The following is a 26,704-nucleotide window of genomic DNA, read 5'->3' as shown; positions in this document are numbered from 1 at the left end:
TTTGCAACCCAGTAGTATTTGTTCGTCTATAATTACAAAGGTAAAATTAGGTACTTCATTAAAAATATTCTGCTCCCATAACTTGGCATATTTACAATTTCATACAGTAAACATGCGTTCATACGTTGCAGGCTGGCACAGGACGTGGAGTTAGTGCGCCTGCAGCCGGAGCACATGAAGGCGGTGCACGACCTGTACCCGGCCAGCGACATCGAGTGCCGCGAGGTGTTCGAGAAGCTGGTGGCCGAGCTGCCCGCCTACGGCATCTTCGTGGAGGGGCAGCTGGCCGCGTGGATGGTGCAGTCGTACTACGGCGCCATGTTCTCCATGCAGACGCGGCCCGAGTTCCGGCGCAAGGGCTACGGCATCTACCTGGCGCGGCGGCTGACGGCCGAGGTGGCGGCGCGCGGCTACAAGCCCTTCGTGGTGATCCGGCCCGAGAACGCGGCGTCGCGCGCGCTCTACACCAAGCTGGGCTTCACGCGCGCCTTCCGCACGCAGCGCGCCGTCATGCGGCCCCGCTAGCCGCCGCCCACACTACCAGATTTTATTTTTTTAAGACTTTTGAATAAAATCAATTTAGCTTGCGATCTTTGATCGTCTAGAAAATTTTAGTAGTAGCTTTAAGATGGAGCGGCTAGTGCTCTCGGTCCGACCCAAGTCGATACGACAGGTGTTAGCTCCGTTTTGCGCTTGTACATGCTGATAATTCGAATCATTCCAACAATAAACATGGCGTCTGCTTCTTAATAATCTGTGGACCCAAGAGTGTGTACAAGCGCAGTTAGACTTCTATAGGGCCTCTGCGATATTTTTCTGCCGTTAGCGTTTTTAATCTCCTAGTATTTACTTCTTATTGATGACAACGAATGGCTTTCATGTTGGGCGCTACTTACAAGCCTGCCTACATTTTGATACGTATCTATTAAATAGCTAATGCCTCTTCACTGCGCTTCAAGTCAGATTCGAGAGCTGTAGCCGTTTGCTGCGTTCTCTGGCGCTAGCCTAGTTACTGATATCAACAATATCCGTGATTGCAAATACTTGGAACTCACCAAATCAGATTACAATCAACCTAACACCTTCTACATGTAGCTTGAGTCAGTTAGAACAAAAAAGATTGCGATCCGTTTCCCAGTATTTGTGAACACGGTAACTCTACTCATTTAGGCGAACGCTTCATTACCACTCGTTGACCGAGCGAAAACTGTTCTGTCTCATGGTTTATAAAATTTTTGGGACCCGTTATGATCTGTGTGATAAAAAAGGTGTTAGTTCTTAACATTGACGTACTTAAAAATGTATAAAAATGAGAAAGAAAGGTAGCCGTCGTTGCACCCAGTTTGCACAATTCGAAAAATTTAATCAAGCACCTTTTAAAAGACAAAGCAACAAAAAAATTAAATAAACATGTTAAATGAAAACGTTTATGTAAGTATAATGAAAATGGATTCAGTAAAAGCGGAGGGAAGAAGTGAACATTATTTTATTTTTATTTTTTAAGTTCAAAGAAATGTGATTTGCTAAATAATCATTATAACCGTAAGTATACCTGTTGTCTAGATATTTTCATAAACATAGAGTTAAAAATTTAAATATAACGTGACTAGTTTTCAGTTAGTTATTATTAGTTTTTTTTATAGCAAACAAGCTTTATATCAAGTACATGGGATAAATCATTTAAAATTTGATACGAAAAGTAGATAGGTATTTTAATACGGGAATGTATTTTACTATTATATCGACGTATTGTAATGAAAAACGTTTGCTATTCTTATGTATACCCAAATATGAATTAGAAATATTAATTTAATCATCGATTTTTACCTTATAATGGATATTATTGTGTGATATGATAATATTTATTGCTTTTTGAATAATTTTATATTAATTTGGCCAATTTGTAGTATTTATTGTCTTCCTAAGACATTTGATGAAATACTAGGTATGATGGAACTGGTCTTATGACAAAAGCGGGTAGTAAGTAAAAAAGACGCGTTTATATTACATACGAATATGTAATAAATACTTCATGAATTCCATTAGTTTCTCCGTGTTCTGGTCGGAACTGCACCTGTAATTTATATGATTGCAACACTGAATTATGATTGGTTTAAAAAAAAATTGGCAAAGGGCCTGAAATTGTAAATTTATTGCTCAATAATTGGAGCTTCCGATTATTAAATTCATAAAAGGAAAATTATTGCCAAATTAATGATTGTGTATTGTTCTTGCATTTTATTGTAATAATTGTTTAAAAAGAATGTGCTTGTCTTTGTTTGTGTCAAAGTTATTTAAAACTGGATGAAAGGATAAAAAAAAATCTAACCTGCTAACTTCATTGTTTTATCATCTAATTTAGTATTTTTCTTATAAACAGGTGGTATGCCAGTCAACTGTTTTAATGTTCAACTGTTTATCTGAAAACATAACATTCATACGAACCATACAATCATGCTAAAAGCTTCCCTACATACAAGTAGGTACATGTCAAATAAGTAGATCGAGATTTCTTAAAAATTATTAATTGTAAGTACATTTTCTCTGAACACCCTTACCTACTTACTTATGTACCTAAATAAATATAAACTAAAGTAAAAGGACTCGTTCCGTCCTGTAAGCTGCAGTTGACCTGATTCGCAGTGTGTTTCAATGATACAGAAAATTATAAAGAATGTAGTTCCATTCTGTATTGTTTATCAGTTTATCACTTACCAACCTTGCAAAGGTGTTGAAACAATAAAAACTAAACCTACTATTTTATGTTTTATTTCGAATTACCTACCTTTTCCCTGCATCGTACCTACGGACAGTAACAGAAGTCGGTAAAGACAATCGATTGCAAAACACCTATACCTAATGCAAAAAGGGAGACTTGACGACCAGAACAGAAATACATTTTGTTAAATACCAATTTCTACAATTACATTTACTTTATAAATCACAGTGTGCTAACTAACTTCTGATGCTTTTTTACTGTTGTTTTGTCGATAGACATAATTATGGGCCACAATGTCCGATCTTATCGCTAAGAGAACCTTTTACATAAAACCTATGGATGAGGATTGTGAGGAACAACATTATTGCAGGTAGCCGCGGTGCACAGTCATTAGATGATGGTCAATCGACAATCTGGCCAGACAGATCCAAAGCTCCTTTTAAAGGTAGAGTTTAGGTACGTGTAATATATAATGTGAGCTCAAGTAGTTACACTGTATTGACTTTAATAAAACATGAAGGATAGTGCATGGGTATCATTTATTAAGAGGTTACTCTTGTTTTAATAATGCCAAGCTGAACCCACGTCGCGTCACGGGTTTGATCCCCGCGTAGGACAAGTATTTGTGTGATCCACGAATGCCTGTCCTGAGTCTGTGTGTGTTTGTGCATGTGATTTGTATGTTTGTGAAAACCCCGCGACACAAGGATTAAATTCATTAGTGCGGGAGTCGATTTAAAAAAATATATGAATTCTACTTTAACGACTTGAATGCTCAAACTTGACTTCAATTTTGTTTTTAGGTATATACCAAACTTGATTCAGTTTATTTGACTTTTGAGGTACGGGAATCAGATAATAATTCTATAGCAAATGTAACATAATAAATATTATATGAAAATAAAATAGTCTTACGTTACTAAATAAATATACACCAGAATAACGGCTATAAATATTTCAAGGGTTGCATGTTAAAAAAATACGGTAGGTTAAGAATGTGTCAGCTGTCAAGATGAAATGTCAGATTTCACAACATGGCGACAGATGTTAATTTTTGTGTTTATTGAATTGTGTGTGAATTAATATTATGAGTGTAGAAACGTTCTTAAAAAGTTAATGTTTTTGCAATGACGAGCTTAATAGATAAAATTGAACTATTGATTAAAAGAGAAAAAACAACGCCTGAGCGTAAAAAGGATGATTCTAAAAAGTCCTCGAATGAGATTTTGTCAGAACTGTTTAGTGCATTTAACGCTGATCCACCCAAAATAGACGAAGTTCCTGTTAAAAAGTCTAAGAAAAGCAAAAAGAAACATAAAAAAGAGAAAAAGAAACGCAGCCGTAGTACGAGTAGCGTTAGTTCAGAGGAAAGCGAATACTCCCACAAGAGGAAAAAAAGAAAAAAGAGTAAGTCTAAAAAACGTTCTAGGGAGAGCCGGTCTCCGTCGTATCCTTACCCACTAACGCCTGTAAGAGTTAAACCTGAACCCGAATACGTAAAAGTCAAACATGAAACGCCCATTAAGTCTGAAGATGTAAAAACTAAAGAGGTTAAGATCGAAAAGGATGTAAAGAAAATCGTTACTATTAAAATAGAAGATAACTCTTTGTCACCGCCACACCCGATTCCTTTGCCACCAGAGTGTAAAAGTGAAACAATAGATTTAAGACAAAAGGTTGAAAGCAAAAAGTCTGAGGCTAACAACACAGACAGTGATAAAGCTAAAGGTAAAATTCAAATTAAAAATCTTAAGTTTAGTACTGTGTTTGAAGAGACTGTTAAGAAGGCTGAGGAGGAGGCTAGAAAGAGGGCAGAGAAGTATGAAGAAGGTGAATATACAGACTCTTCAAGTAGTACAGAGAAGGAGGTTGTATGTAATTCACATTTCCCCAAGACCTCTGATCCTGGAGGCATACTCAAAAAACAGGCTGAAGAAGAAATGAAACTGTAAGTTGCATTTTATTAAAAAAAGTTTGAACTTCACTGATTTCATTTGTACAAATTGTATGCTATGTATGTATGTAATGCTTAATATTTTTTTCTAATGTTTTTAAGTATCAGTAGGCATACTTGTAGATACTAAATTGTAACTTGTGGTGACAATATTCATCGGCCTAGCCTTTTTCCAACTATGTTGGGGTTGGCTTCCAGTATAACCGGATTTAGCTAAGTGCCAGTGTTTACTTAAAACATATCTGTATGGTATATAAAGCAAATTCTTAAATCACTTTACTATTTAATTTGATTAAGAGCTGTCATTATTTCATTTTAGTGATTTATATGAAGAAGAGAAAGCTGCTGCTGCTGCTGCAAGGAAAAGCAAAAAGGCTGAGAGTTCAACAAAAACATCACGGAAGGAACGGAGTAAAAGTCCTAAGAGGTAGTTATTCTATTTAATAGTAGTTGCATTCATAAGGAAAAGGCATTGGGTATATACACCAAAACTATAATTACTGAAGCACATTGCCGAGATCAGCATTATTATAAGGACCCCTTGAGGATAGTTAAGTGCTTATTTTCAGCTCCCTTTAGCTCCTGTTCACAAGAAAACTAGTTCATATAACTAAGTATGTACTTTGTAGATAAAACTATTATTAACTAATCACATCTTAATATCTTTATAGACTTATTACTAATACCTTAACTATGCCTAATGTAGTTCAACAAAATAGTTTTTAAATAATCTAAATTTATAGATCAAGAAGCAAATCTCGGCGATCTACATCAGCTTCAAGAAAACGACATCACCGCTCAAGTTCAAAGACAAGACATAGTAGCAGGACACGACATAGGTCATCTTCAAGGTCACGCCGGAGGTCAAGGTCGCGGTCGAGACGAAGGTCAAGATCGAGGTCACGACACCGCTCACGGCGCCTATCGCCGAGACATGGTAGAAGCAGGAGATCTAGGTATGGGATTAACCTTTGTTTATTATCATTATGGTTTATAGACAGAAGTTTGATTTTGACTTCAATAAATCCACTCATAATTTAAATTTAATTAGGTTTCATTTAAAATCTAGTTTTTTTATGTAAAGTACACAATTCACTATAAACGCAAATGTAAAATTTGTTTGTATTGCTGAATTGCTAGAAATATTATTAGGGCACATTTTATCGTCATCGGAACTAAATACAACCATGAGCCGCCACTAGTTGTTAAAGTATACAATGTTGTGCTTCTGTACATGCCCTAGTATGTCTTAAAACACAATATACTATGCCTTATCATTGATTTTCCAAACTACTTTATTTTCCATAAATATGACTTCACAGCACATTATTTTTGAAATCCATAGCACATTACTTAGATTAAATTAAATTCTTGCAGTTATCAGAATATTCTATTTTATTCTTTACATTGTTTGGACCACAAGTCTTGTTATTTTCGTGTCAAAATTAAAAAAAAAAAAATTTCTTTTCATTTCTTGCCACCAGAATCATAGAAGTATTTAATAACAGCTCTTTAACTAAAACAAGTTGCTATCCAATTTTGAGCTTTAAGGACTAGAGTCTCTGGTATTATATCAATAAGTAAGACAGGTTACTTTTCTTGTGGTGACAAATCCTATAAAATTAGACATTTTCCACCATTTGGTTTTTGTACCATTTACAAACTATTTCTATCAATTTTGTTGCAAATGTATGTTTACAAATACTCAGCCAAAATCTTAGACCAACATATTATAACATTTTCATATTCACATAAATGATGACTGGATTTTAATACCTCGATTCTATTTTAAGGTCTCCAACTGGTGTGAAACTAGCGGACAGTGAAAAGAAGCGTCTGCTAGAAGTAGCTAGAAGGAATGCTATTAATATGCTCAAGAATGGGGCGGTGCCGGCCGGGGCCGCCGCTCTGCCGCCACACACCAGGAACCAAGTAATGGCTGCCATACAGTCGGGAGGTAAGGAAAAATAATACAGTAATTCTTCGGCTTTATCGCTAGTATTCTTACTACATTATTTTGGAGTAAATTAAAAAATAAATATGATGATGAAGTTATAAGCCAAAACCGATTTTTCAAAAAAAATAAATATTATTTTTTATTTAGAAGAAAGAAAATAAGTAGTCATAGTAATTGCTAACATTCCTATAAGTATGAAATCACAAAAATTGTATTTTATTATAAAAAATAGACCAGTTTGCATACCTCTTAAAAAAACCTGTTAATGTTAAATTAATAGCTAAAATGGGAAATTATACAATAGGAACACAATGGGTAAAGTTGATAAACGAATCTAACCCTACTTTCTAAGTTATGCTGTGATAATATACACTATGAATAAAACTCCATTACAATTTCCACAGGTAAATCAGTTGATGAACTGACAGACTTCTGCAAGCACCTATCAAAGAAGGAAGCTCTCGGTGAGCTGTCATCAGTTTCCTCAAACGACGACGACATGAGTGAAAACGAAGACACACTCGCTTTCCACCATCCTTTCCTAGTCAAAGAAAAAGCACCTATTGTTATGAACATAAGGGTGAGTTTTGTATGACATGAACATTCAAGGAGTGCCCATTTTTAATCAATTACAATTGATTGTTTGTGTAAAGTAGCGTAAATATAGCGAATAGTCACGCGTAAATCAACACGTCTTTCATAATAGATTGCTTTATTATGATAGACGTATTGAGTGGTATATCGCATTGAAATCTGACGTAAATATTAAGTCTATTTTTTTTTGCTGGAAACGTCTTTACCTAATTTTAGTGTTTCAAGCTAGCAAAGATTGAATATAAATTACTCAGCAGTAAGACTCGAGATTTTTTTCTGTTAATGATTTTCAGACACTTTCTAAATCTCAGTGGTTGCGACTCTTCGACCAAATAGTTTTGCTTTCTTGGTCGCCCACTCCTTACATATCACTATGATTTAAACTTATGCTGCAAAGCAATCGACTCCTTACCTTCCTGTCACCTAAACAGCGCAGTTAATTTTTAAGATTTGCGGGTTAGATCCCCGCGTAGGACAAACGTTTGTGTGATCCACAAATGCTTGTTCTTAGTCTGGGTGTATTTGTACATGTGTCTTGAATGTTTGTGAAAACCCCCGCGACACGAGGATTAAATTCCTTAGAATCGTTTTTTTTTTTTTGTTAAAAAAGAGATCCTACAGATTGACTTCTTAATGTTTCCAGGGAGGCGCTCCACTGCCAATCAAAGCCAATCCCTTGCCCATAGCTAATAAGGAAGAGTTACGGCTGCAGTTCCCCGTGTCTTCCGGCTCACAGCACAGGGAGAAGGCCTCAGAATGGGTCCCTGTATCACCGCCTAAGAAAGACATGGTAAAACATGACGAATAACTAACTACAGTTAAGAGTATATAAATGTTTGATAAAAAAAAATATAAACCCGCGAATGAAGATCACTAAATGAAACTTTTTATCTTTTAATTAAAAGAAATAAATAAACAACAGTGTTTTCAAAAACTCTCGATTTTTGTCCAACTATTAAAAGTTCCACTGCAATATTAAAAACACTTTAATTTATATGAAAGAAGAAGGCCTAAACTGTTTTTTCTTTACAATATAAACTGCCATTCATTATTCAAATTATCTTTGCTTTAATTACAGCAAGTCGCAAAACTGAACAGCGCACCTGCTAAAACAAAATCGAGCACAACCACAGAAATCGCAAAGTAAGTATTCATCACAAATAACCATTTTTAACCCTCAGTTTGATTTGAGTGTGGTTTATATATCAACTTTGTTCTTTATGCAAAAATATATAACTACTTCTATTTGTTTCAGAATTTCTGAAAGATCTTCTAGTCCACCTGCATATATGAAAAGCTTTACGTCCGGTAGTCGTAAGTAGTCATAAAGTAAAATTACAAACACTATTTAAATTACGTCAATAAGATATTCATAAAAAAAAATTATTATTAAAAAAACAAAATACCCGACTGCACACTAAAAAAAGAGTAAAACAAGCTCCACAATAATATTGATCAATCAAATGCTAAAAACTAATTATGTAATACCGTTTAAACAATACCTATATTAAAATACACTACAATATGTGTTCTTAATCGATAGTTAAATAAACAGAAACTTATTTTGAATACAAATTTACTGAATATAATTTATAAATGTTGATGGAAAGCATCGCAGGCGGGGACCACCTTGACCGCCACCAACGAAAATTCTGCTAAATGGTGCACAACCGAAATGACTATAAATAAGCCTCTGTTGGTCCCCGCCTGCGATGCTTTCCATCAACATTTATAAATTATATTCAGTAAATTTGTATTCAAAATAAGTTTCTGTTTATTTAACTATCGATTAAGAACACATATTGTAGTGTATTTTAATATAGGTATTGTTTAAACGGTATTACATAATTAGTTTTTAGCATTTGATTGATCAATATTATTGTGGGGCTTGTTTTACTCTTTTTTTAGTGTGCAGTCAGGTATTTTGTTTTTTTAATAATAATTTTTTTATTTATAACTTTTTAGCTCCGCACCGCGCCGCGCGCCGCATGCCAGGCCACGCCCTATCTTTTTGCTTGCTAACGCATGAGTTGCTTTGCGTTGACGCAGAATTAACATGTTCCCGTGGGAATTTTGAGAAAAAACGTATCCTATATTAATTACTCCCGTGATTGAAATGAATCTAATGATACCGCATACATCTTTTTTTAAAGGGAAATTTAGAAAAAATATTATTATGTCTTTATCCTGTGGGACTTTTAGGATAAAATGTATCCTATGACACTCCCGTAATCAAGACAAATCTAACGATACCTCATACATCAAAATCCATCAAGCCGTTTAGGCTACAGGAGGTCACAAAGGAAAAGACATACATACATACTTACATACACTCGAAAAACATTACCCTCCTTCTTTGGCAGTCGGGTAAAAAGGTCGGATGTTTCTATTTACTTCAAACCACACAGCATAAACATAGTTTTTTGTATGAAACTACTTTTATAACAGTGAGTGTATGTCCGACAGAGCTGACGTCAGTGCCGGCCCTGCCCGCGCCGGGACCTCAAGCGTATCCCCCGGGCGTTGATCCACAGAAAATGGTACGTTACACAAATCACGGTTCTAATATCATTTCGACAGATTCTCGTTAAGAAAAAGTCAATTAGTCCGCCGTCGCTTGTTAGCCAACCCTAAATGTTAATGTGTATCTTTATTTTTTTATAATTTTACAACACTTATTATTATTATGATTTTGCAGCAAGATGTAGCTACGATCGTGTCACAGAAGCTGTCTTTGATTCGCAAGGAACAGGAAGAAAGCGAACTTTGTAGCACACATGGGGTAAGTTGTGATTTGCAGCCAAAAATAGAGAACCCATTGCGGGTTGTCGTATTTAGTTAAATATGTAATATTCTGCATAGTATCAGATATTAATATCTGAACATACGAAATAAGGATAGCCGACTAGTTGAAGACATCACGCCAAATCCACTGTGCGCGTCTTGTCGCGAGTTCGATCCCCGCGTATTACAAGCATTTGTATCATCCACGAGTGCTTGTTCTGTGTCTGGTTGCCTTTGTCCATGTGCATGTCTCGCGACGCAATGAATAAATTCCTTAATGAAAAAATACATATTTCTTTACACAACTATTAATAACATATACCTATATTTTCTAGTTCGGCTGGTCAGCGAGCGAGTCATTCTCGTCATCTCTCGGCCAGTTCACGGGCACGACTGGGGCTCAGATACTGACGCCGCGGGAACTCGCTAGCGGTACACAAGCTTGGGCCAAAAAGGTACACGATCACACCACTATCATACATGCACAAGACTTATTACTGTGGAAATTGTTCTTTCAATATCATTGTTATCATTCAGTTTGGAAATAGGAAGGTGTAAGGTCATTCTGTAACCCATTAAGTAATTAAGCTTATGATTAACTTTTCATGAGTACTGCTTAGTAGATTAGCAGCCATGTATGTTGATTACCATTTGTGAAAGTATAGCTGTGTTAAAAACAGTAGTTCTGAAATCTAAGGCCTGTTGAGGGTAAATGAGGTTGCGGTGTCGGCCAAGTAATAATCAAATGATCCTAAATAAATGTATTTACTTATAAAACTTTGTGAGTATCATAGTAGACTAGATCTAATTCACCTAACGCTATACAAATGCATATTGTACCTTTCTCAGCATACCAAATCACCCATTCAAATCATTATCTTGATAAAATTACTTAATCTTAGCCTAGTCCAGATCTAATCGTACCTTACGCCTCTCTATTTTGTTTGTGTTATAATTCTTATTTTTCTGGAAAACAAATATGATTATGAAAGAACAATAAACGAAAAGGGCGAAAAATAAACTATCCGTTAAAGTATCAAACGAAACCAAGTGATGGTGTTTACTGCCGTTCTGTGAATCATGTGTCGTGTTTAATTTTGTGTATTTTGGTAAACATAATAGTTGTTATTTCGGTTCTGGTTTCTATTTGTTCAACGAACACTAATTATTTTTACTGGAAATTCCAAACATATTTCAGATGTCAGGCTTGCCAGGTAAAAAAGGTATACGTACATATAGCATGTAAACAGATTCTATTAAGTTAAAAATAAATCGGCCGGAGAACCGGTCACTCTTATCACTCAATTCACGTGCGACTTCAAAATTAATAACTTTGGCACATCCAATAAGCTAAAGGAAATAACGAGAAATTGCGAAAGAATAAAGTGAAAACATTTGTTAGCACTCACTAGCAAACATTATATCGTTACGAATAACAGGATACAAGCAAAAACAATTTGTGTTACCAGCTAGTTTCAAATAAAAAATCCGCACAAAATTGAACTCTACACGTTCACAATACGCAGTCAATGGTCCAGTGGTTTCGTTCAATACTTTAATTGTGTGGCAATAACTTTTCTTTCAGCTGATTGCCTCGCCGGTCGGGATCGGCGATCGCTGCGCGTTCGACCGTGCGGTCAGAATTTATAATACTACTTGTATTATACTTTCTGACCTTTTTCTATATATCAGTAATGGTTGCAACAACTTTGAATTATTTCTGTATCTGTAATTATTACATTTCTTCAGTTTAATAATTAATGCTAAAGCACATTTTTACCTGTATGTATTTTATTTATAGAGACCGTTAATTGAACTGGTAATTTTATGCCATAGATGCATAGTAACATAGTATTTAAATGTAACGTTATTGGAGGGTATGTGTTTATATATCTTCGATAAACTTTTTTGTATTTACTGTTAATTCTATTTACAAAGTTTATTCTGCAATATTTAAGTAAGCATAAGCCTAAATAATTATTACTCGTTGTATATCAGTAAATTTATAACGACCAAAATATTATATAACGTTTGTTGATATTAAAGTTATATATATTAAGTAACATACTATCTAACTCGCTTCTCTAATAATATTTACTTCTATTATAATTATTTAACAACATATAGCGATACACTTATTTGTTGCTGCAACCATTACACAAACCGTACATTCCTTATTCGTGTAAAGAGGGAACTAGTTAGTTCGCTCGTTACACCGCACTATTCTTCTGGCATAACGTGATGGTAATTCTCATGCCAGACCCCTTGGCATGTTAATCATCATCACCTAAGATTGCGTACAGATATTCAGTTTTCCCCTTGGTTCTGACTGACTTATTTGATTTCTTTTGTTCGTTTTAGGACCCTTTTTGGTTTGGATTTAGATTTGATGTTTAGGAAAACATAAGTTTTGTTTTCATTTGTGTTCGGCCACATTATTCAAAGAAGATACCGATATACAATCAGTTATACGTCTATCTGCGTTTTTACTTTTTCTTTAGATCTGTACGTCCAAATGTACAAAAACTCCCAATAAACCAGTATTAGAACATTTTTGTCAGTCTCCAAACTGTTAGAGCCTAACGATTCTTTGAGCTATCTCCGGAAATGTGCAATGCCCAGACTTTTGTGCAAAGCTATGTGCGAAGTTTTGCGCAATCTAACAATTTGCAATAACTGGCCAAGCGATCAATCCACCAAGTACGCAAAATATGACGTGCGGAGTGTCGGGTCAAAATGTGCACTGTGCATGTGCAAATGTTCGAGCACACTTGTGCAACGAACATTCGCCTGTGACACACGCATTCGTAGGGTAAATTACTCGCGTTGGATGGCTCACAGAAAAGCGCGGCCAAAATGGGGAATTCATGAATATTTGTTGCAGCTTTTAAGTGATAAGGAGATGCGTGCACTTCGATGTCTACGATGATAGGTGCTAACCTTTCAATGTATATCAAGAGGTAAGTATATTACGGGAAGGGATGTACACTGTTATAGGAAAATGAACTTAATACAATGGTGAATAGAGTGGAGTCTGTATGTTGGCCGATTTGCTGATAGGACATTCAGGCTATTTGATGTGTTGTATAAGACTTACTTTTAATAAAGCAATTTTCTTGCCTCTTATTCTTAGCATAAGGTTTACTTTACATGACAAGACTTCCTAATATAACCTTCATTTATACTCTAGATACCAAATCAAATGTTAAAGAGATAAATAGATCCCTCTTATATTGTCCCATTATCAAAGCAACTTAGTTATATTCAACATTGTCAATTCTTGTTCTAATTCGCTACCTCACGTGTAGGATCAACTCGTGCGCGCCGCGCCCGTTGAAGGGGGTATGGGCATGCATTTACTACAGAAAATGGGCTGGACTCCTGGACAAGGATTGGGTAAGGAAGGGACTGGGACACTCCAGCCTTTGCTCCTCGAAGTCAAGTTGGACACTAGAGGGCTACAGGCCAAAGAAGAGGTCAGTAGCTGTAGACGCAGTAGAGGTGTAAGTAAAATTCGCATTTTTGTATTTTCTCCTACTTGATATCTGTATTTTAGAATTGACATCCAACCAGTCGAATTCATTTTAATGGTAGTAAAGTTTTAGTTTCTACTAATAGTAATAACCGTATTAATTGACTGTTGTTGTCATTTTTAGTAATTTATACTTACTTGCCGGTTACCTTGCAGGTATCAATTAAAGCTGTTTCTAAATTGCCTGTAAAGGGCCACTAGAAATAAAAAAAATGGTTTTTCGATATCCAAGGGATTTAAATGATTATGTTATAAAGTTATTATTTGACTTATTCTCAGATGAAACCTCAGCGAACAGGTCGTATACGAGGTCCAGCGCCGCTGGTAGCTGGGGGCAAACACCCTGTATCGCTTCTCGGCGAATACTGTTCTAAACAAAAGCTGGGACCGCCAGAATACAACCTGTGTTTCGAATGTGGCCCCGACCACAAAAAGAACTTCCTGTTCAAGGTCTGCGTACGTTAAATTTGTTGATTTTCTATTTCATTACATAGCTACTTGATGTAACAGCAGGTATAACATTCATAACCTAGAACTGCTTTTAATAAACTCATATTTGTAATTTTTCCTCTAAAAACTATCCAGCACATAATACTTCGTTGCTGACCTTCACCGATTTATTTTACTAAGATAATAACTACCGTGACGCAGTAATCACACTAATAATCAAATATTATTATCTTAATCGTGTAATTGGTATACATTTTATCAACATTCACTAGTGCATACCTAAACCTCAATCTCATAATTTCATTCATGAACAAATTTCTCCAAACATTGTTACATAAGGCTTATGTTTCATCCCAACAGGTTAAGGTAGCCGGGACAGAGTACCAGCCTGCCGTGGCCAGCGCGAATAAAAAACAAGCGAAGGCCGACGCTGCACAGCTGGCGTTGCAGAAACTCGGCATAGTGACGTAACATGGACATTAAAATCTCGTATACGATTATTTCATAATGACTGGTAGACTTGTTAGTACATCATTTGTAATACATTAGCTAGAAATGTAATGATTAGCTAAAATGTTGTTTTATTGGTTTAACTTTACCCTTACTATTTTATCATACTACATATATTGACAATACTGTTCACTATCTATAAAGCTGGATAGGGTAGTTATTAATCGAATAATACCAATACAGCTAAGTGCTCGTTAAGATAATACTTACAAAAACTTCTTGTTGTTTCAACACAGAATTGAATACGATAGGTATTTTCCTATTCAGAATGGCAAAAATATCCCATAAAAATTTACTACTACTTGCATAATTAAAGGAAAAAAACATTGACTACTAAAACCATAAAATTCTCCAAGGTCTTTTTTATGAGTCACTGAATAAAGTTCCTTATAAAATGCTTAGCCGACTCAGTACTGTAAAACGGAGGCTACTTACTTTACCTGACGTTTTGGGTAACGTATTATATCATGATCAATATTAAACAGAGTAATGTGCTGAATCACTACAAACATATATTCCACGATGTAATTCTTGTATAATGAATATACCATTATATTAGCACAAACATGTCAATAAAATAACAAGACAAACGATTTTGACACTAGTCGTCGAAGTAATAGAAGTGTTATTTCGTTGTGTGCCAAGTCATGCCCTGAAGGGAAATCGTCACTTAACATATACCGGTCTAACAATAGAATATGTGCTATTTAGGGGCACTGAGTGTTCTTACATACGTATAGATCTATATTCATAAATAAGATATTTTCAGATTAAGAATGTTCACATATAATTTATTTGAATAAGTTTCTAATTGTTGTTTTATTATAGATCAAGTACTATGACCATTCAGGCAATGTCACATTTATACTCATAGCACCAACTGAAAAATACCGTTGGCCCAAGGCCCAATGGAATACAAGGAAGTAAATCTTGATGTGTTGACTGGAAAATATAAATAAAAAAACAAAATACACTATAATCAGATTTATTTTTAAAACTATATACTTTGACAAGATTTAAATTACTACAACTATTTTCAGAACATTTATAACATCTAACAACAATTTTTAACTAAAATAATGAGAACTTTAGGTATTGTGCAGGTTACATGTTGCTAGAACTTAATTAAACAATCACTAAATATTTCTTATAGTGCTGATTTGAAACTACGATTTTTATTAAATTGTTAAAGGTCCAACATATTCTGCCTCCTCGTACCTACAATTACCTCTAATAATGTAATAGATACTTGACATGTTTTCTTACTAAAATCACAGATCTGTTCCCAAAGTCATTCCGTTTTTATTCCTTTACTGTTTTTCGCCAGATTGTTGTTTGATCCTGTAGTCTGATAAAGCCGCCTTTATGGCATCTTCAGCAAGCACTGCAAACAAAACAAGATAGTCAATCAGTTAAAAACGTAAACAACAAAACATAATTTTGCTTACAATAAAAATAATGCAATTTTTGTATGTGAATATGCAAGTACTCAGTGTCACATGTAGCTCTCATGGGTATAAACAATACACTATCTGAAAGTACTTATCAATTCAAGTGCCAATGGTAAGAAAGACAATACTATCTCCACATAGAACACAATCTATGATGCAATGAACTGATAAAATTTATTTGTTGGCAACCGAAACATTGGAAAAACATACTTGATAGATGTGCAACAAGAGGTTGCTTTATTATAAGAAAAAATAGCAAGCATCTGTAAAAAATGATAAGGGGAAGATAATAGAAACCCAAAAAGAGGTCACATCATTGTGGTAGATGAGAAGTTACTTACTAGAGCAATGTAGCTTAACCGGCGGCAACGACAATTCCTTAGCAATATCTGTGTTCTTCAGTTTCAAAGCCTCATCAACCGTCTTGCCCTTAACCCATTCTGTGGCCAAAGAGCTTGACGCAATGGCTGAACCACAACCAAATGTCTTGAACTTGGCGTCAATGATCTTGCCATTGTCATCAACTTTGATTTGAAGTTTCATGACGTCACCACAAGCAGGGGCCCCCACAAGACCAGTGCCGACATTCTTATCTTTCTTGTCAAGAGAACCAACATTGCGAGGGTTTTCGTAGTGGTCGATGACCTGAAATTAGAAAATAAAATATTATAATAAAATAATTTGTAGAAGATAGTAAGTTATTAATTTTATATTATTTGCCATCAAAATGTTTGTGGCTTAAACTATAATTTTCCAATTGGTATTATCTCTTTTAAGTTTAATTTCTTCAATGTATGAGATCAGCTACAATTTAAGGGGTGGACAGGTTGTATAATAGCTAATTTTAATATTGTGAAATTTTAATTTGACCATAAAATAGCAAATCATCAATATTTGAACAATTGGAGATGTTTAATTTTGCTGACAAAAACTTACAGTTCCTATTTATAATATATTTATATATTATAATATTCATGACGCATTTCATGACCAAGAAAAGTTGAGTGTCAAAGCGAAATTATAAATAACACTAAAATAGTAATTAGTGATAAGAATAATACAAACAACGTTCAATTATTGATAACAAATAACCTTAATTCTTACACAACTGTTAACTAAGAATAAGCTTAGATAAAAGGGATGAAAGGCCCCCATGGCTGCTAACATTTCATAATATTTACAGCAGGTCAAGGTTTTTCATGAAATTACGTAGTAGTCGTGCAAAATCGATAATCCTTGACATTGTACATAAGTAGATAGGTAGGTACTTACATTAGCATGATAAGATGCAGTCTGGACAATATTTGGGGTGCTGAAGCTTTTCAGGCACACGCACCTGCGGATATTCGTTACCAAAAAAGCCATCGTCGTATATTATTATATGAAATTAGTTATTTCTTACACGTCAATTCACAACACACTACCTCGGAGACGTGAAGGAAGAATTTGGCAAAATATGAAGGGAATCCAGAGACCGGGATTGAACCAAAGAGTGAATGATTAGGAACCAACTTGTCAATAATGTCAAAACACTCACGTTCGAAACATGCCTCATAAAATCGAAAATTACAATCATTCTGAATACTTTTAATTACTTATTTTTTTAAATATATAACTATCATCGTGATGACCCGTGCTATATCTGTGCATAATTTTAATTTAAATCCCAAAAAAATCGGTCCTAATGAAAAAATGTAGTTATTCACTTTGTTCACACAGTCATTGGTTACAGTCAATTTTGTACCAAGACAAGTTTACAAACGCACACAGTGTATATAAAACTATTTTTGTAGTGAAAATGACAATCACTTTTAGAGCTTTTTCAAGACTTCTTGCGCCAATTGCTGCAAACGTTTTGTGTTTATCTCGAGCTCAATTGAGTGCATTGTGAGTTATGAATTTAATTTAATTTTATTTCTGTTTGATGAATTTAAGAATGTTATGCAATCGATGATGCATCAAATCTATAGGACGTCATCTACTCGCGTGTTTTTTGTGTACAACACTATCATTATCACTTATCTGTCAAAACTTATAGAACGCCGGTGGTAGTGTAAATTGGAATTTGAACACAGAATTTTCAATTCTATACAGACATTCTGAAGAAGTTAGTCGCAGTTTAATAATCTTGCATTTCGGTTTTTAGAAAGATGAGTGCTAATCCGGACTACAAGTCAGCGACATCGATCCACGAGTTCGTGGTAAAGAACATCAAAGGCGAAGAAGTGAAATTGGATGTGTATAAAGGGCATGTTTGTATAATTGTGAATGTGGCTTCACAGTGCGGTCTCACCGCAAACAACTACAAGCAATTAAACGAACTTTTTGAGAAATATGCTGAGGAAAAAGGTAATGTAACTCATTTACTAAATCCTAGTCTAGAAACTCAGCTATTTTGTTCTTGATTGTTTATGATGCATGTCTATTTTTAGGTCTGCGTATTCTCGCGTTCCCTTGCAATCAGTTCGCCGGCCAGGAGCCAGGCAACCCTGAAGACATTGTCTGCTTTGCATCAGAGAGGAAAGTGAAGTTTGACCTATTTGAAAAGATTGATGTTAATGGCGACAATGCTAGCCCATTATGGAAGTTCTTGAAGGTAAGAATATTTATTATCTTTATTTATGCTTATTTATGTTGCATTTTTATTCATCTTGCATAAGTAATTTTATTTGTTTTACATGTCAAATGTAAATATGTAAACCTTCTATATGCAAAGGCATTTAAGTAAGTGAGAAAAATATACCTGTAGTATTTAAAAAAAAATATTTTTCTTGCATAAGATTTTCAAATTTATGCAAATGAGTGAGTGATCAAGTTCAGCATGTTCTTTATTTATAACTTTAGTCCTTCAGACAAGAACATTTACATTTTCTGCCTGTTTCAATATTTTTAATAGATTCATTGGAGATGAGAATAAGCATTTTTATTGAAGGAATGTGTTTCTCAGTTTTTTACTGGGAAAATTATTTAATTTGACAGTCACAAATTTTGTGGCTTGGAAGAGAAATTCCATAATCAGTTCAGTTTTTCTAAGACCTACAATTTAATGTCACCAAGAATTCAAATAAAACGTTTTTCTCTTACTTAAAATGTTTTACCTTTTAGATTAGTGAATAAGTAACATTTATTAAATCTAAAAAAAAATGCTTCAGTTTTAAAAAGATTTATTAAATTCTGCTCTATAATTCTTTCTTGCAATTCTTCAGCAATCTGTTTATTATTCACCACTTACTCTTTTCATTGCTGTTTTATACAAGTTTATTAATAATTATCTGAGTTCAGACACTCTTGTTTTCTTTTTTTCAATAAATCAATATTATATCTCTTAGTTTAAGGCCAAGTGTGACTCAGACTCTTGCATGAAGGCTATCCTACCATTATTTATAAAAACAGAAAAAAAGCATGTTTAATTTAATTTAGGGGTATTGAATTATATTCCATTTTACTATAATTATATTAAATTGGGTATCATAATTCCATTGAGAACTATGTAATTTGGTGATTGGCTTGAAAATATGCAATCCTACCTACCTGTGCAAGATATAATTGAAAATCCTACTATAGAGTGTAAAGTTTAATTTTATGAACAGATATGGTTTATCAAAATGTTAATTATTTCCATATACATATTTCCATTTTATATTTATCATGAAATGGTTGTTGTATTAAACTAATAAAGAGGTCATTTATGCATTGCTTCAGAAAACACCATATAAATTATTTTGGTAGTCTATTTTTGTGATAAATGTTTAGCCCTGTTAGGATATAAATATATTACAAAATTAAAATAAAACATGACTGTTTGAAATAAAGGAAAATCAGTATCTATTAAAATGCCAAAACTTAATAGCTACTGCACTTTAAAAAATTGTGGCCATACTATATTGGCCACCTACCTGTTTTTCTTTTTGAGACCATTTATTTTAAGAAGTTATATCTGTATTTTCAAAATAGGCCTGTAACTTGTTTACAAAAATAACTCCTATGGTTTTTTTCCCAAATTAACAAATTCCATGTCTGATCTTGTTACATAATGAACAAAAAAGGACTTTCATGGTTTTTCCTCAAGCTATAAATTGCATATCTGATCCCCTTTAATTATTTAAGTTAATTCCTTTTTTAGAAAAAATGAAAATAAATATTTAATACTATTTGTGACCAGTGTCTTCTTACAGCTATCATTAAATGATAAAGGACATTTATGATTAATGAAATAATATAATAAGACAAGGAAAATAGCTTTATATGTGAATGGAATTAATTAACATTCATAAATAGATATATTTATATACATAAGTGTATATACATATAAGTATTAAGGGATACCTTTTAAAGATTTTCAAATCTATTTTTGGATTTGGTATTCTTTATTTAAGTATGTGTATTATTTATTTATTTTTGTAATTTTCTTAGTTTATGCAGTTTTGTTAATGGACTAGTTCTTTTCATTATAGCTTAATAACATAGGTACACGCCATAACACATTTTGTGTGAAGTTAATAGCTAATATAAATCGTCAGCTAATAGTTTTTGATTTTACACTCTGTTACTTTGCACTACATAAATTATAGGCATTTCAAAAAATACTTATTAAAAAAATATTGATTGATATTTTGGAAGAAAAATATCCAATTATTATGATACATGTTAAACACTAATAAAAGCTAGCATGACATGATCATTATATTGAAGGGAAAACAAAAAGGTTTCAATCAACATAGATTCTAATCAACCCTGATAACATGAATATTGTGTGGGGTATTAAAAAAACAGTTGTACTGAAGGTTTAGCCTTGACTTATCTATTCCTTTGATAAGGACGTGAAAATCAATACATTTCTATTATTTATAATTCCATGGTACCGACCTTGCTAGCCAAGTCATTAAGGGTAATGTTAATTTATGGGAAAACTTTGTATTTTACAGCTGTTATTCTATTATTTTTCCCTTGAGAATAACATACTAATTATATATCGAACAAGCTTTTGAAGTTTAATATTGGTTGTACCTCCTTATGACATGTTTGAAAGCATTTTTTTTTTTTGTAATTTTGTCATTGTTTTTATTGAATAGTGTAATTGGTGTTGTACCGTCTATTCAAATAAATAAATAAATGACTCAAAAGCAGTTGAAACTATATTAATGTTGAGTCATCATGACCTATCACACGAATCTTGCTAATATTTTAAAAACGAAATTATTTAAGTACGTTTGTAAATCTTTCACGATCAAACGGCCGGACTCATTTTATGCAATTTAGTATAAATTTAGAGGACATCCTGAAATAAAAATACTGCTTACAGTAGGTACTTACCACAAAGGCTTTTTATCCGTGAGTAAAACCGCGGGGCGCAGTTAGGATCAAAATACTGAGTACACCTGTTTTAATCACTGATAGATATAAATAATAAATACCATATCTATTAATTATGAAATCAAAGCGTAATCAAATACGTGAAAATATTTACGGTTTTAGCTACTCATCCTTATGGAGCTGATTGAAAGATACTCCTTAGAAGTACCATTGTGCATACTTGTAACTATTTACGATATAATATCAGTATGTATAACGATGGTTCTGGTCTACTCAAACTGCCCTCAAGTAAGATAGAAGTCCCTATTTTATTCATTCGAGAAATTGCGTCTTTATCAAAATACTACACGAATCATACTGAGAAAAATCGCCCTGAGAATCTACCAGCCCCTCATAAATTAACACTCTTACAGTTGTGGAACCAAAAGAATCCCCAAAAGGTGTAATTTCATCTTCAACTGTTGTTTTTATATATCGTTTGTAAGATCCCACTAAAAAGCATCCCCTTGCTCCTAGTTCTACTTCCAAACCTCCATCTCTAGCCATGTGCGTGCGCTCGGCATATCGTCCCATTATATAAATGATCTGTAATAGTTCTATTTGAAGTGGAGCTGCTATTATACCCATGCCCACACTTACCTGACCTTGCCCATAAATATCGCTCAATGAGGATTAGTCATTAATTCTAAGCCCTGGGCCCCGATTCTGCTATTTACAATTTCCGATGAATGAATGGAAATTGGATTAAATTGGCACATTTGTATTCTGCTAAGTATTTTGCCAACATAATAATTGGAAATTCAGTACGGGGCGGAGCACTCACTGTCAATACAAAAAAATCCCAACGTAATACGAATAGTGTCAAATTTATTCCAATTCCCATTGCCGTAGTAAATAAAAGAATTGGGACCCAGTTTATTCCATACTATTTCAACTAAGTTTCATCATAAACTCGAAGTACAACAATGATAATTATCCTGGGACTATAGCATGGGCAATAATTATTTTAGCAAAGTTTATACTTGCATTAAATTTTATTATTTCAACACATTCTTTATTCAGATTATTTATCTGGAAAAGAGAAATGCCCCCATTTGACCACAACTACCCTTTCTTTATCTATATTGAGTATGTACCTATAATACAATTTCTTATCTTATAAATTGTTTACTGACTCATTTTTATAGGCAAACAGCGTTATATCACTGACAAGGTACCTACCTTTGAGTACAAAGTTCTGCCAAGTAGTCTAAGTTGTCAATACACTGCTGATTACCTCTCTTCATATTCGTATTATCTATTTATTAGTCATATATTTTTAAATACAATGACACACTTAGGGTCTAAGGAATGTTTTGTATATTATACTAGACCATGACATGAATAAGGTTTCAGTGAAAATAATTAGGAGGTAGGTTGTGTCTGACTGCAGTGTTGTGAGACTGCAGTAAACTTAACCTTGTACAAATTGTACGATTTCTAGGTGCTAATTTTAGAAAATTTAACAGTACTGTAATTTTACCATTGAGCAATTTACCTCTTTACGCATTTGTATCAGTTTTGAGGCAACCAAAATGCTTACTATCTTTTTAAATTCCTGTTCGGTCACCGATGACAGACACTTTTCTTGTAATTTATCAAAAAATTACCTAATGTGTGCATTTTTCTGCTTACAGTACAAGCAAGGAGGCACTCTAGGCAGCTTCGTCAAATGGAACTTCACTAAATTCATCGTTGACAAGGACGGAGTGCCCGTTGAGCGTCACGGCCCTAATGTTGACCCGTTGGACTTGGTCAAGTCTCTTGAGAAGTACTGGTGATGAGACAAATAAATTTATTCATTTCGGTCATTCAAAGAGCATTTTCTAATGTCACCTAGAATGTAGATAGTTTTTACAGTTTATTGTACTGTTTTCAGCATTTAACTTTTCTCAAATGTCTATATTTTCTGCATAATATATATGTATATCACAAATACTTTTTACCTATCGCTATTAAATCTGGCATGTCGAAAGAACAATGTAAATATACTAAACCTAGTTTAGCTTATGAGTAAAAAGTAATTAATATCTTGCAAACGCACTGTGTGATGATATATTGGATAGGTTTTAAGGATGATTGTTTATTTTTTGTGATAAAATATATCTTTATTTAAATTGAATCTTGTTTTATTTTAAATAATATTTTTTTTTGAAGAATAATCGGATAGTATAGGTAGACGTGATACAATAACCAAAATGCAAAATAGTCAGTACTTGCAATACCTCTAAATCACAATAATATAAATGTGATATTTTCCTCTACTAATATTATGCTACTAATATCCTCTACTATATTAGGTTAGTCTTGCGATAGTAAGATTTAATGTTTGCGAGTAGGTAAGTACTCTATCCTTAAGCAAGTAGGCGCTTTTAAATAGTAGATACCAATGAGCTACGACACCTACTGGATTGAAAAAAAAACAATCGTCATTCTGTTACCATTGTCAAATGTCAATTTTGACATTGTTTACTGACGAGACCTGAACAAGGTAGCATTAAACCAATTTTATTTGTAAAAAATGATTTAAACCAAAATTATTAAGTAAGTTAATACTCTACTCATGAAAAAAACAGTGATCGAATCATGTCTTTATCAAAATGGCGAGATTGAACAATCCGGACTATACCAATATAAAAAGTATTCATGAATTATCCGTCTTTAACTTAAAAGGTGAACCTGTACAGTTAGCAATATACAAGGGCCATGTCTGCATCATTGTTAACATTGCCACAAAGTCTCCTTTTACCGACATGCATTACAAACAATTTAATGGACTGATGAAAACGCTTGGGGAGAGTAAAGGTACTAATGTTGATTGTTTAGCTTGTCCTTTTGAAGTCGATAGACAATAAATTGCACTTCTGCCTCTTACCCCTGTTGCTGCTTCGGTAAGCAGGGGGTTTTTTAGTCGATGCAAGTTGGATATTCAACCCCGTCGTGTGGTCAGTGTAGTGACTGCACAGTGCACAGATAGCCGAGTAGCTAACACGCTTTGAGCGCGACGTGTCATGGGTTCGATCCCCGAGTAGGACAAGTGTTTGAGTGATCCACGAATGTTTGTCCTGAGTCTTGGTGTCCTTGCTCATATGAGTTAAATGTTTATATAACCCCCTGCGGCAATGGATTATAAATTCTATATAACGGGATACGTTTATGAAAGAAAAAAAATATGCATGTATTTGAAGTTGTCGTACCTGTGTGTTTTCACCTCGAATACAAAAGAAAAAACCTGTACTCTATTTCCACTATATTTAAGTAGGGACCCAACCCTGCTTATAAGAAGTAAACAATCTTAGCGTGACTTTTTGTCTTAAACCCAGTTTAAAATACCCAAATACCCACAATAATAAAGATGACTAAATCATCCACTGAACATATCGGTCGTTTAAATACTAAATATTTCTGAGTTTGAATAAAATGACACGAAGATTATTCACTTTTTTTAAGCACGTACCTAAATCAATGGATGTATGGCGAGTAGGTACTTAATATGACCCGAATTGCACGATTACAGAAACATTGAGATACGATACCTGAGTAGGCATTAAATTAACTATTGTAAGATTGGCAGATTAATTAAAATTTCAAGACAGGTCCATTGGAGTTCTACCTAAACTGACAGGAGCCTTTTTTTAAGGACTAAGAATTTTAGCGTTCCCTTGCAATCAGTTTGGTCTAGAAGAACCGGGAACATCGGAAGAAATAGAAGAACATGCTATTAAAAACAATGTTTTATTTGATATATATGGAAAAATAGAAGTGAATGGAGAAAATGCAAGTCCACTTTACAAGTATATGAAGGTGAGACTCCTAATATTTCATTTTGATTACGCTAAAACGTTATAGGTACTCAAAGCATTCCTAAAACCAAAAGCGTACATAAAGCCACATTTGATAATTATGAACTATCGCTACAACTATTTACGATGGCCGATGAATGAATGGCAATTGGATTAAATTGGAGAGTATGCATATTCTCTTTAGCATTTTGGCAAAATATTATTTTTAAATTCATTGTATGGACCGTGAGTGTTTCGCCCCGTACGGAATTTACAATAATTGTTTTGGAAAATGCTTGTGAGTGTACGAAATGTCATTTTAATCTAATTTCCATTAATTCATCGGTCATTGTAAATACCGGAATTGGAGCCCTGCTCTGGCACAACTGTCCGGCTGGTGGCAGGTGTTTTCGCGTTCTTTACAGCTCTCCCTCTGTCGAGAGCTTTGATAGCAAAGGTTTACAGAGTTGTTTTTTTTTCAGAAACATCTCTCTGGAAACAAGACTGGAGACATGATCAGGTGGAGTTACACGAAGTTCATTGTGACCAAAGCTGGTGTCCCAGTTGAACGCTTTGGCCCAGAAATTGAACCAAGAACTTTTGAAGAAATACTCACACCTTACTGGTGATTCTTATTTGAAGTGGAGTAAAAAAATCTTTACCTAAAAATACTGTTAGCCGAATACTGGACCAATACACAATGACATGAGTTTATCTAGGTCAAACCTAATATGGACAAAAATACGAAACTAGCCGGGAGTCGCTACATCTATCTCTTTCTTTACCCTAATATAAATGGACGATGTGAACCAATGGCAATATTTTTACAAAATTAATCAGTTTTGTGAAGCCGGTTGCGATACCTATTTGGCTGTAGCTGAAAAAAAATTGTTCCATATCAACGTTCAAAATAATAGACATACTGCAGTGCATATTTACTCAAGTCTAAAAATAAACACGTAGGTTCTAAAAATAAGTGAGCTTACAGTAGCTGCCTACCTACCTACGTATTTCTCGATCAGTGACTAAACCGCATTGTGTGCTATTTACTTGTTTTAAACTCTTGTTTATACCGTAAGTAGTTCTATTATATACTACTCAACTAGCAAATAGCCGCGAGATTAAGCAACACAAGGCCGGATCACTTAAATTTTTCATGGAGCCTGATGAGATTGCACGTCTTTTGGCCCTGTTACTAAAGCGAAAATATCAGCGTAGAAGCCAAACTCGTATGCATGCAAGTACCTCTTATCACACAATCCCAATAATAAATATCGCACAAGTGAGTCGTGCCCTAGCGTCGATGGAACAACAGAACCAGTTGGTGTTAGTCCAAACACCAATAAACACTGCGAGCCCAAACGTAAGTAATCGGAATAGGAGACGACGTCAACGCAAACGCAAGAATTCGCCGTTTTCAATGTAAAATGTAGAATTAGCGACGAAGCTGACCGAATTACGTGATATCTACCAAATTTATTGTTTCACATAACTAACAAAATTTTGATTTAAAATTTAAAACCATGATTAAGTACTTAGGGTATGTTCCATATTTTTAGCAAGGTTTAAGTTGAAATTTATTGTATTTTACAAAATTACAGTGTTTAAAATAAAAGTTG

At 34.1% G+C, this 26,704-nt stretch overlaps 5 protein-coding genes across 8 annotated transcripts in view; 4 read left to right on the top strand and 1 right to left on the bottom strand.

Annotated features, from left to right (window-relative positions):
* Positions 1-2,758, top strand: part of LOC113505344 — a 30,294-nt gene extending 27,536 nt beyond the window's left edge. Inside the window, exon 5 of the mRNA XM_026887985.1 lies at positions 132-2,758. Coding sequence (XP_026743786.1) covers positions 132-525 — 394 coding nt within the window. The 3' untranslated portion in view covers positions 526-2,758. The remainder of the gene's footprint in view (positions 1-131) is intronic.
* Positions 2,759-3,734: 976 nt separating this feature from the next.
* Positions 3,735-14,567, top strand: LOC113505218 (protein SON-like). Of its 4 annotated transcripts, none has more exons than XM_026887822.1 (14): positions 3,736-4,667; positions 4,993-5,100; positions 5,417-5,629; positions 6,467-6,630; positions 7,035-7,210; positions 7,868-8,014; positions 8,303-8,367; positions 8,480-8,538; positions 9,691-9,764; positions 9,923-10,006; positions 10,344-10,463; positions 13,317-13,511; positions 13,820-13,990; positions 14,351-14,567. In XM_026887822.1, exons 1-14 carry the CDS (start codon positions 3,847-3,849, stop codon positions 14,459-14,461), a joined length of 2,508 nt encoding a protein of 835 aa, XP_026743623.1. In that variant the 5' UTR covers positions 3,736-3,846; the 3' UTR covers positions 14,462-14,567. The 4 variants fall into 4 exon arrangements, with proteins under 4 accessions (XP_026743624.1, XP_026743623.1, XP_026743622.1 ...); XM_026887821.1 differs by having other exon boundaries at positions 13,820-13,996; XM_026887824.1 differs by lacking the exons at positions 13,820-13,990; positions 14,351-14,567 and adding an exon at positions 12,893-12,968 and having other exon boundaries at positions 13,317-13,409.
* A 902-nt stretch (positions 14,568-15,469) lies between these two features.
* LOC113505220 (iron-sulfur cluster assembly scaffold protein IscU) lies at positions 15,470-17,431 on the bottom strand. Its single transcript, XM_026887826.1, has 3 exons — positions 17,224-17,431; positions 16,293-16,596; positions 15,470-15,884 (listed from the first exon to the last, which is right to left on the bottom strand). The coding sequence occupies exons 1-3, from the start codon at positions 17,314-17,316 to the stop codon at positions 15,811-15,813; spliced, it is 471 nt and encodes a 156-aa protein (XP_026743627.1). The 5' UTR covers positions 17,317-17,431; the 3' UTR covers positions 15,470-15,810.
* Positions 17,432-17,726: 295 nt separating this feature from the next.
* Positions 17,727-23,420, top strand: LOC113505219 (probable phospholipid hydroperoxide glutathione peroxidase). Its single transcript, XM_026887825.1, has 4 exons — positions 17,727-17,838; positions 18,098-18,300; positions 18,384-18,547; positions 22,941-23,420. The coding sequence occupies exons 1-4, from the start codon at positions 17,750-17,752 to the stop codon at positions 23,082-23,084; spliced, it is 600 nt and encodes a 199-aa protein (XP_026743626.1). The 5' UTR covers positions 17,727-17,749; the 3' UTR covers positions 23,085-23,420.
* Positions 23,421-23,745: 325 nt separating this feature from the next.
* Positions 23,746-26,700, top strand: LOC113505368 (phospholipid hydroperoxide glutathione peroxidase-like). Its single transcript, XM_026888029.1, has 3 exons — positions 23,746-24,108; positions 24,944-25,107; positions 25,568-26,700. Exons 1-3 carry the CDS (start codon positions 23,904-23,906, stop codon positions 25,712-25,714), a joined length of 516 nt encoding a protein of 171 aa, XP_026743830.1. The 5' UTR covers positions 23,746-23,903; the 3' UTR covers positions 25,715-26,700.
* The last annotated feature ends 4 nt before the right edge of the window (positions 26,701-26,704 follow it).

This window comes from Trichoplusia ni, chromosome 25 (assembly GCF_003590095.1).
Source record: "Trichoplusia ni isolate ovarian cell line Hi5 chromosome 25, tn1, whole genome shotgun sequence".
NCBI lineage: Eukaryota > Metazoa > Arthropoda > Insecta > Lepidoptera > Noctuidae > Trichoplusia > Trichoplusia ni.
This window is presented reverse-complemented; position numbering and strand designations above follow the sequence as displayed.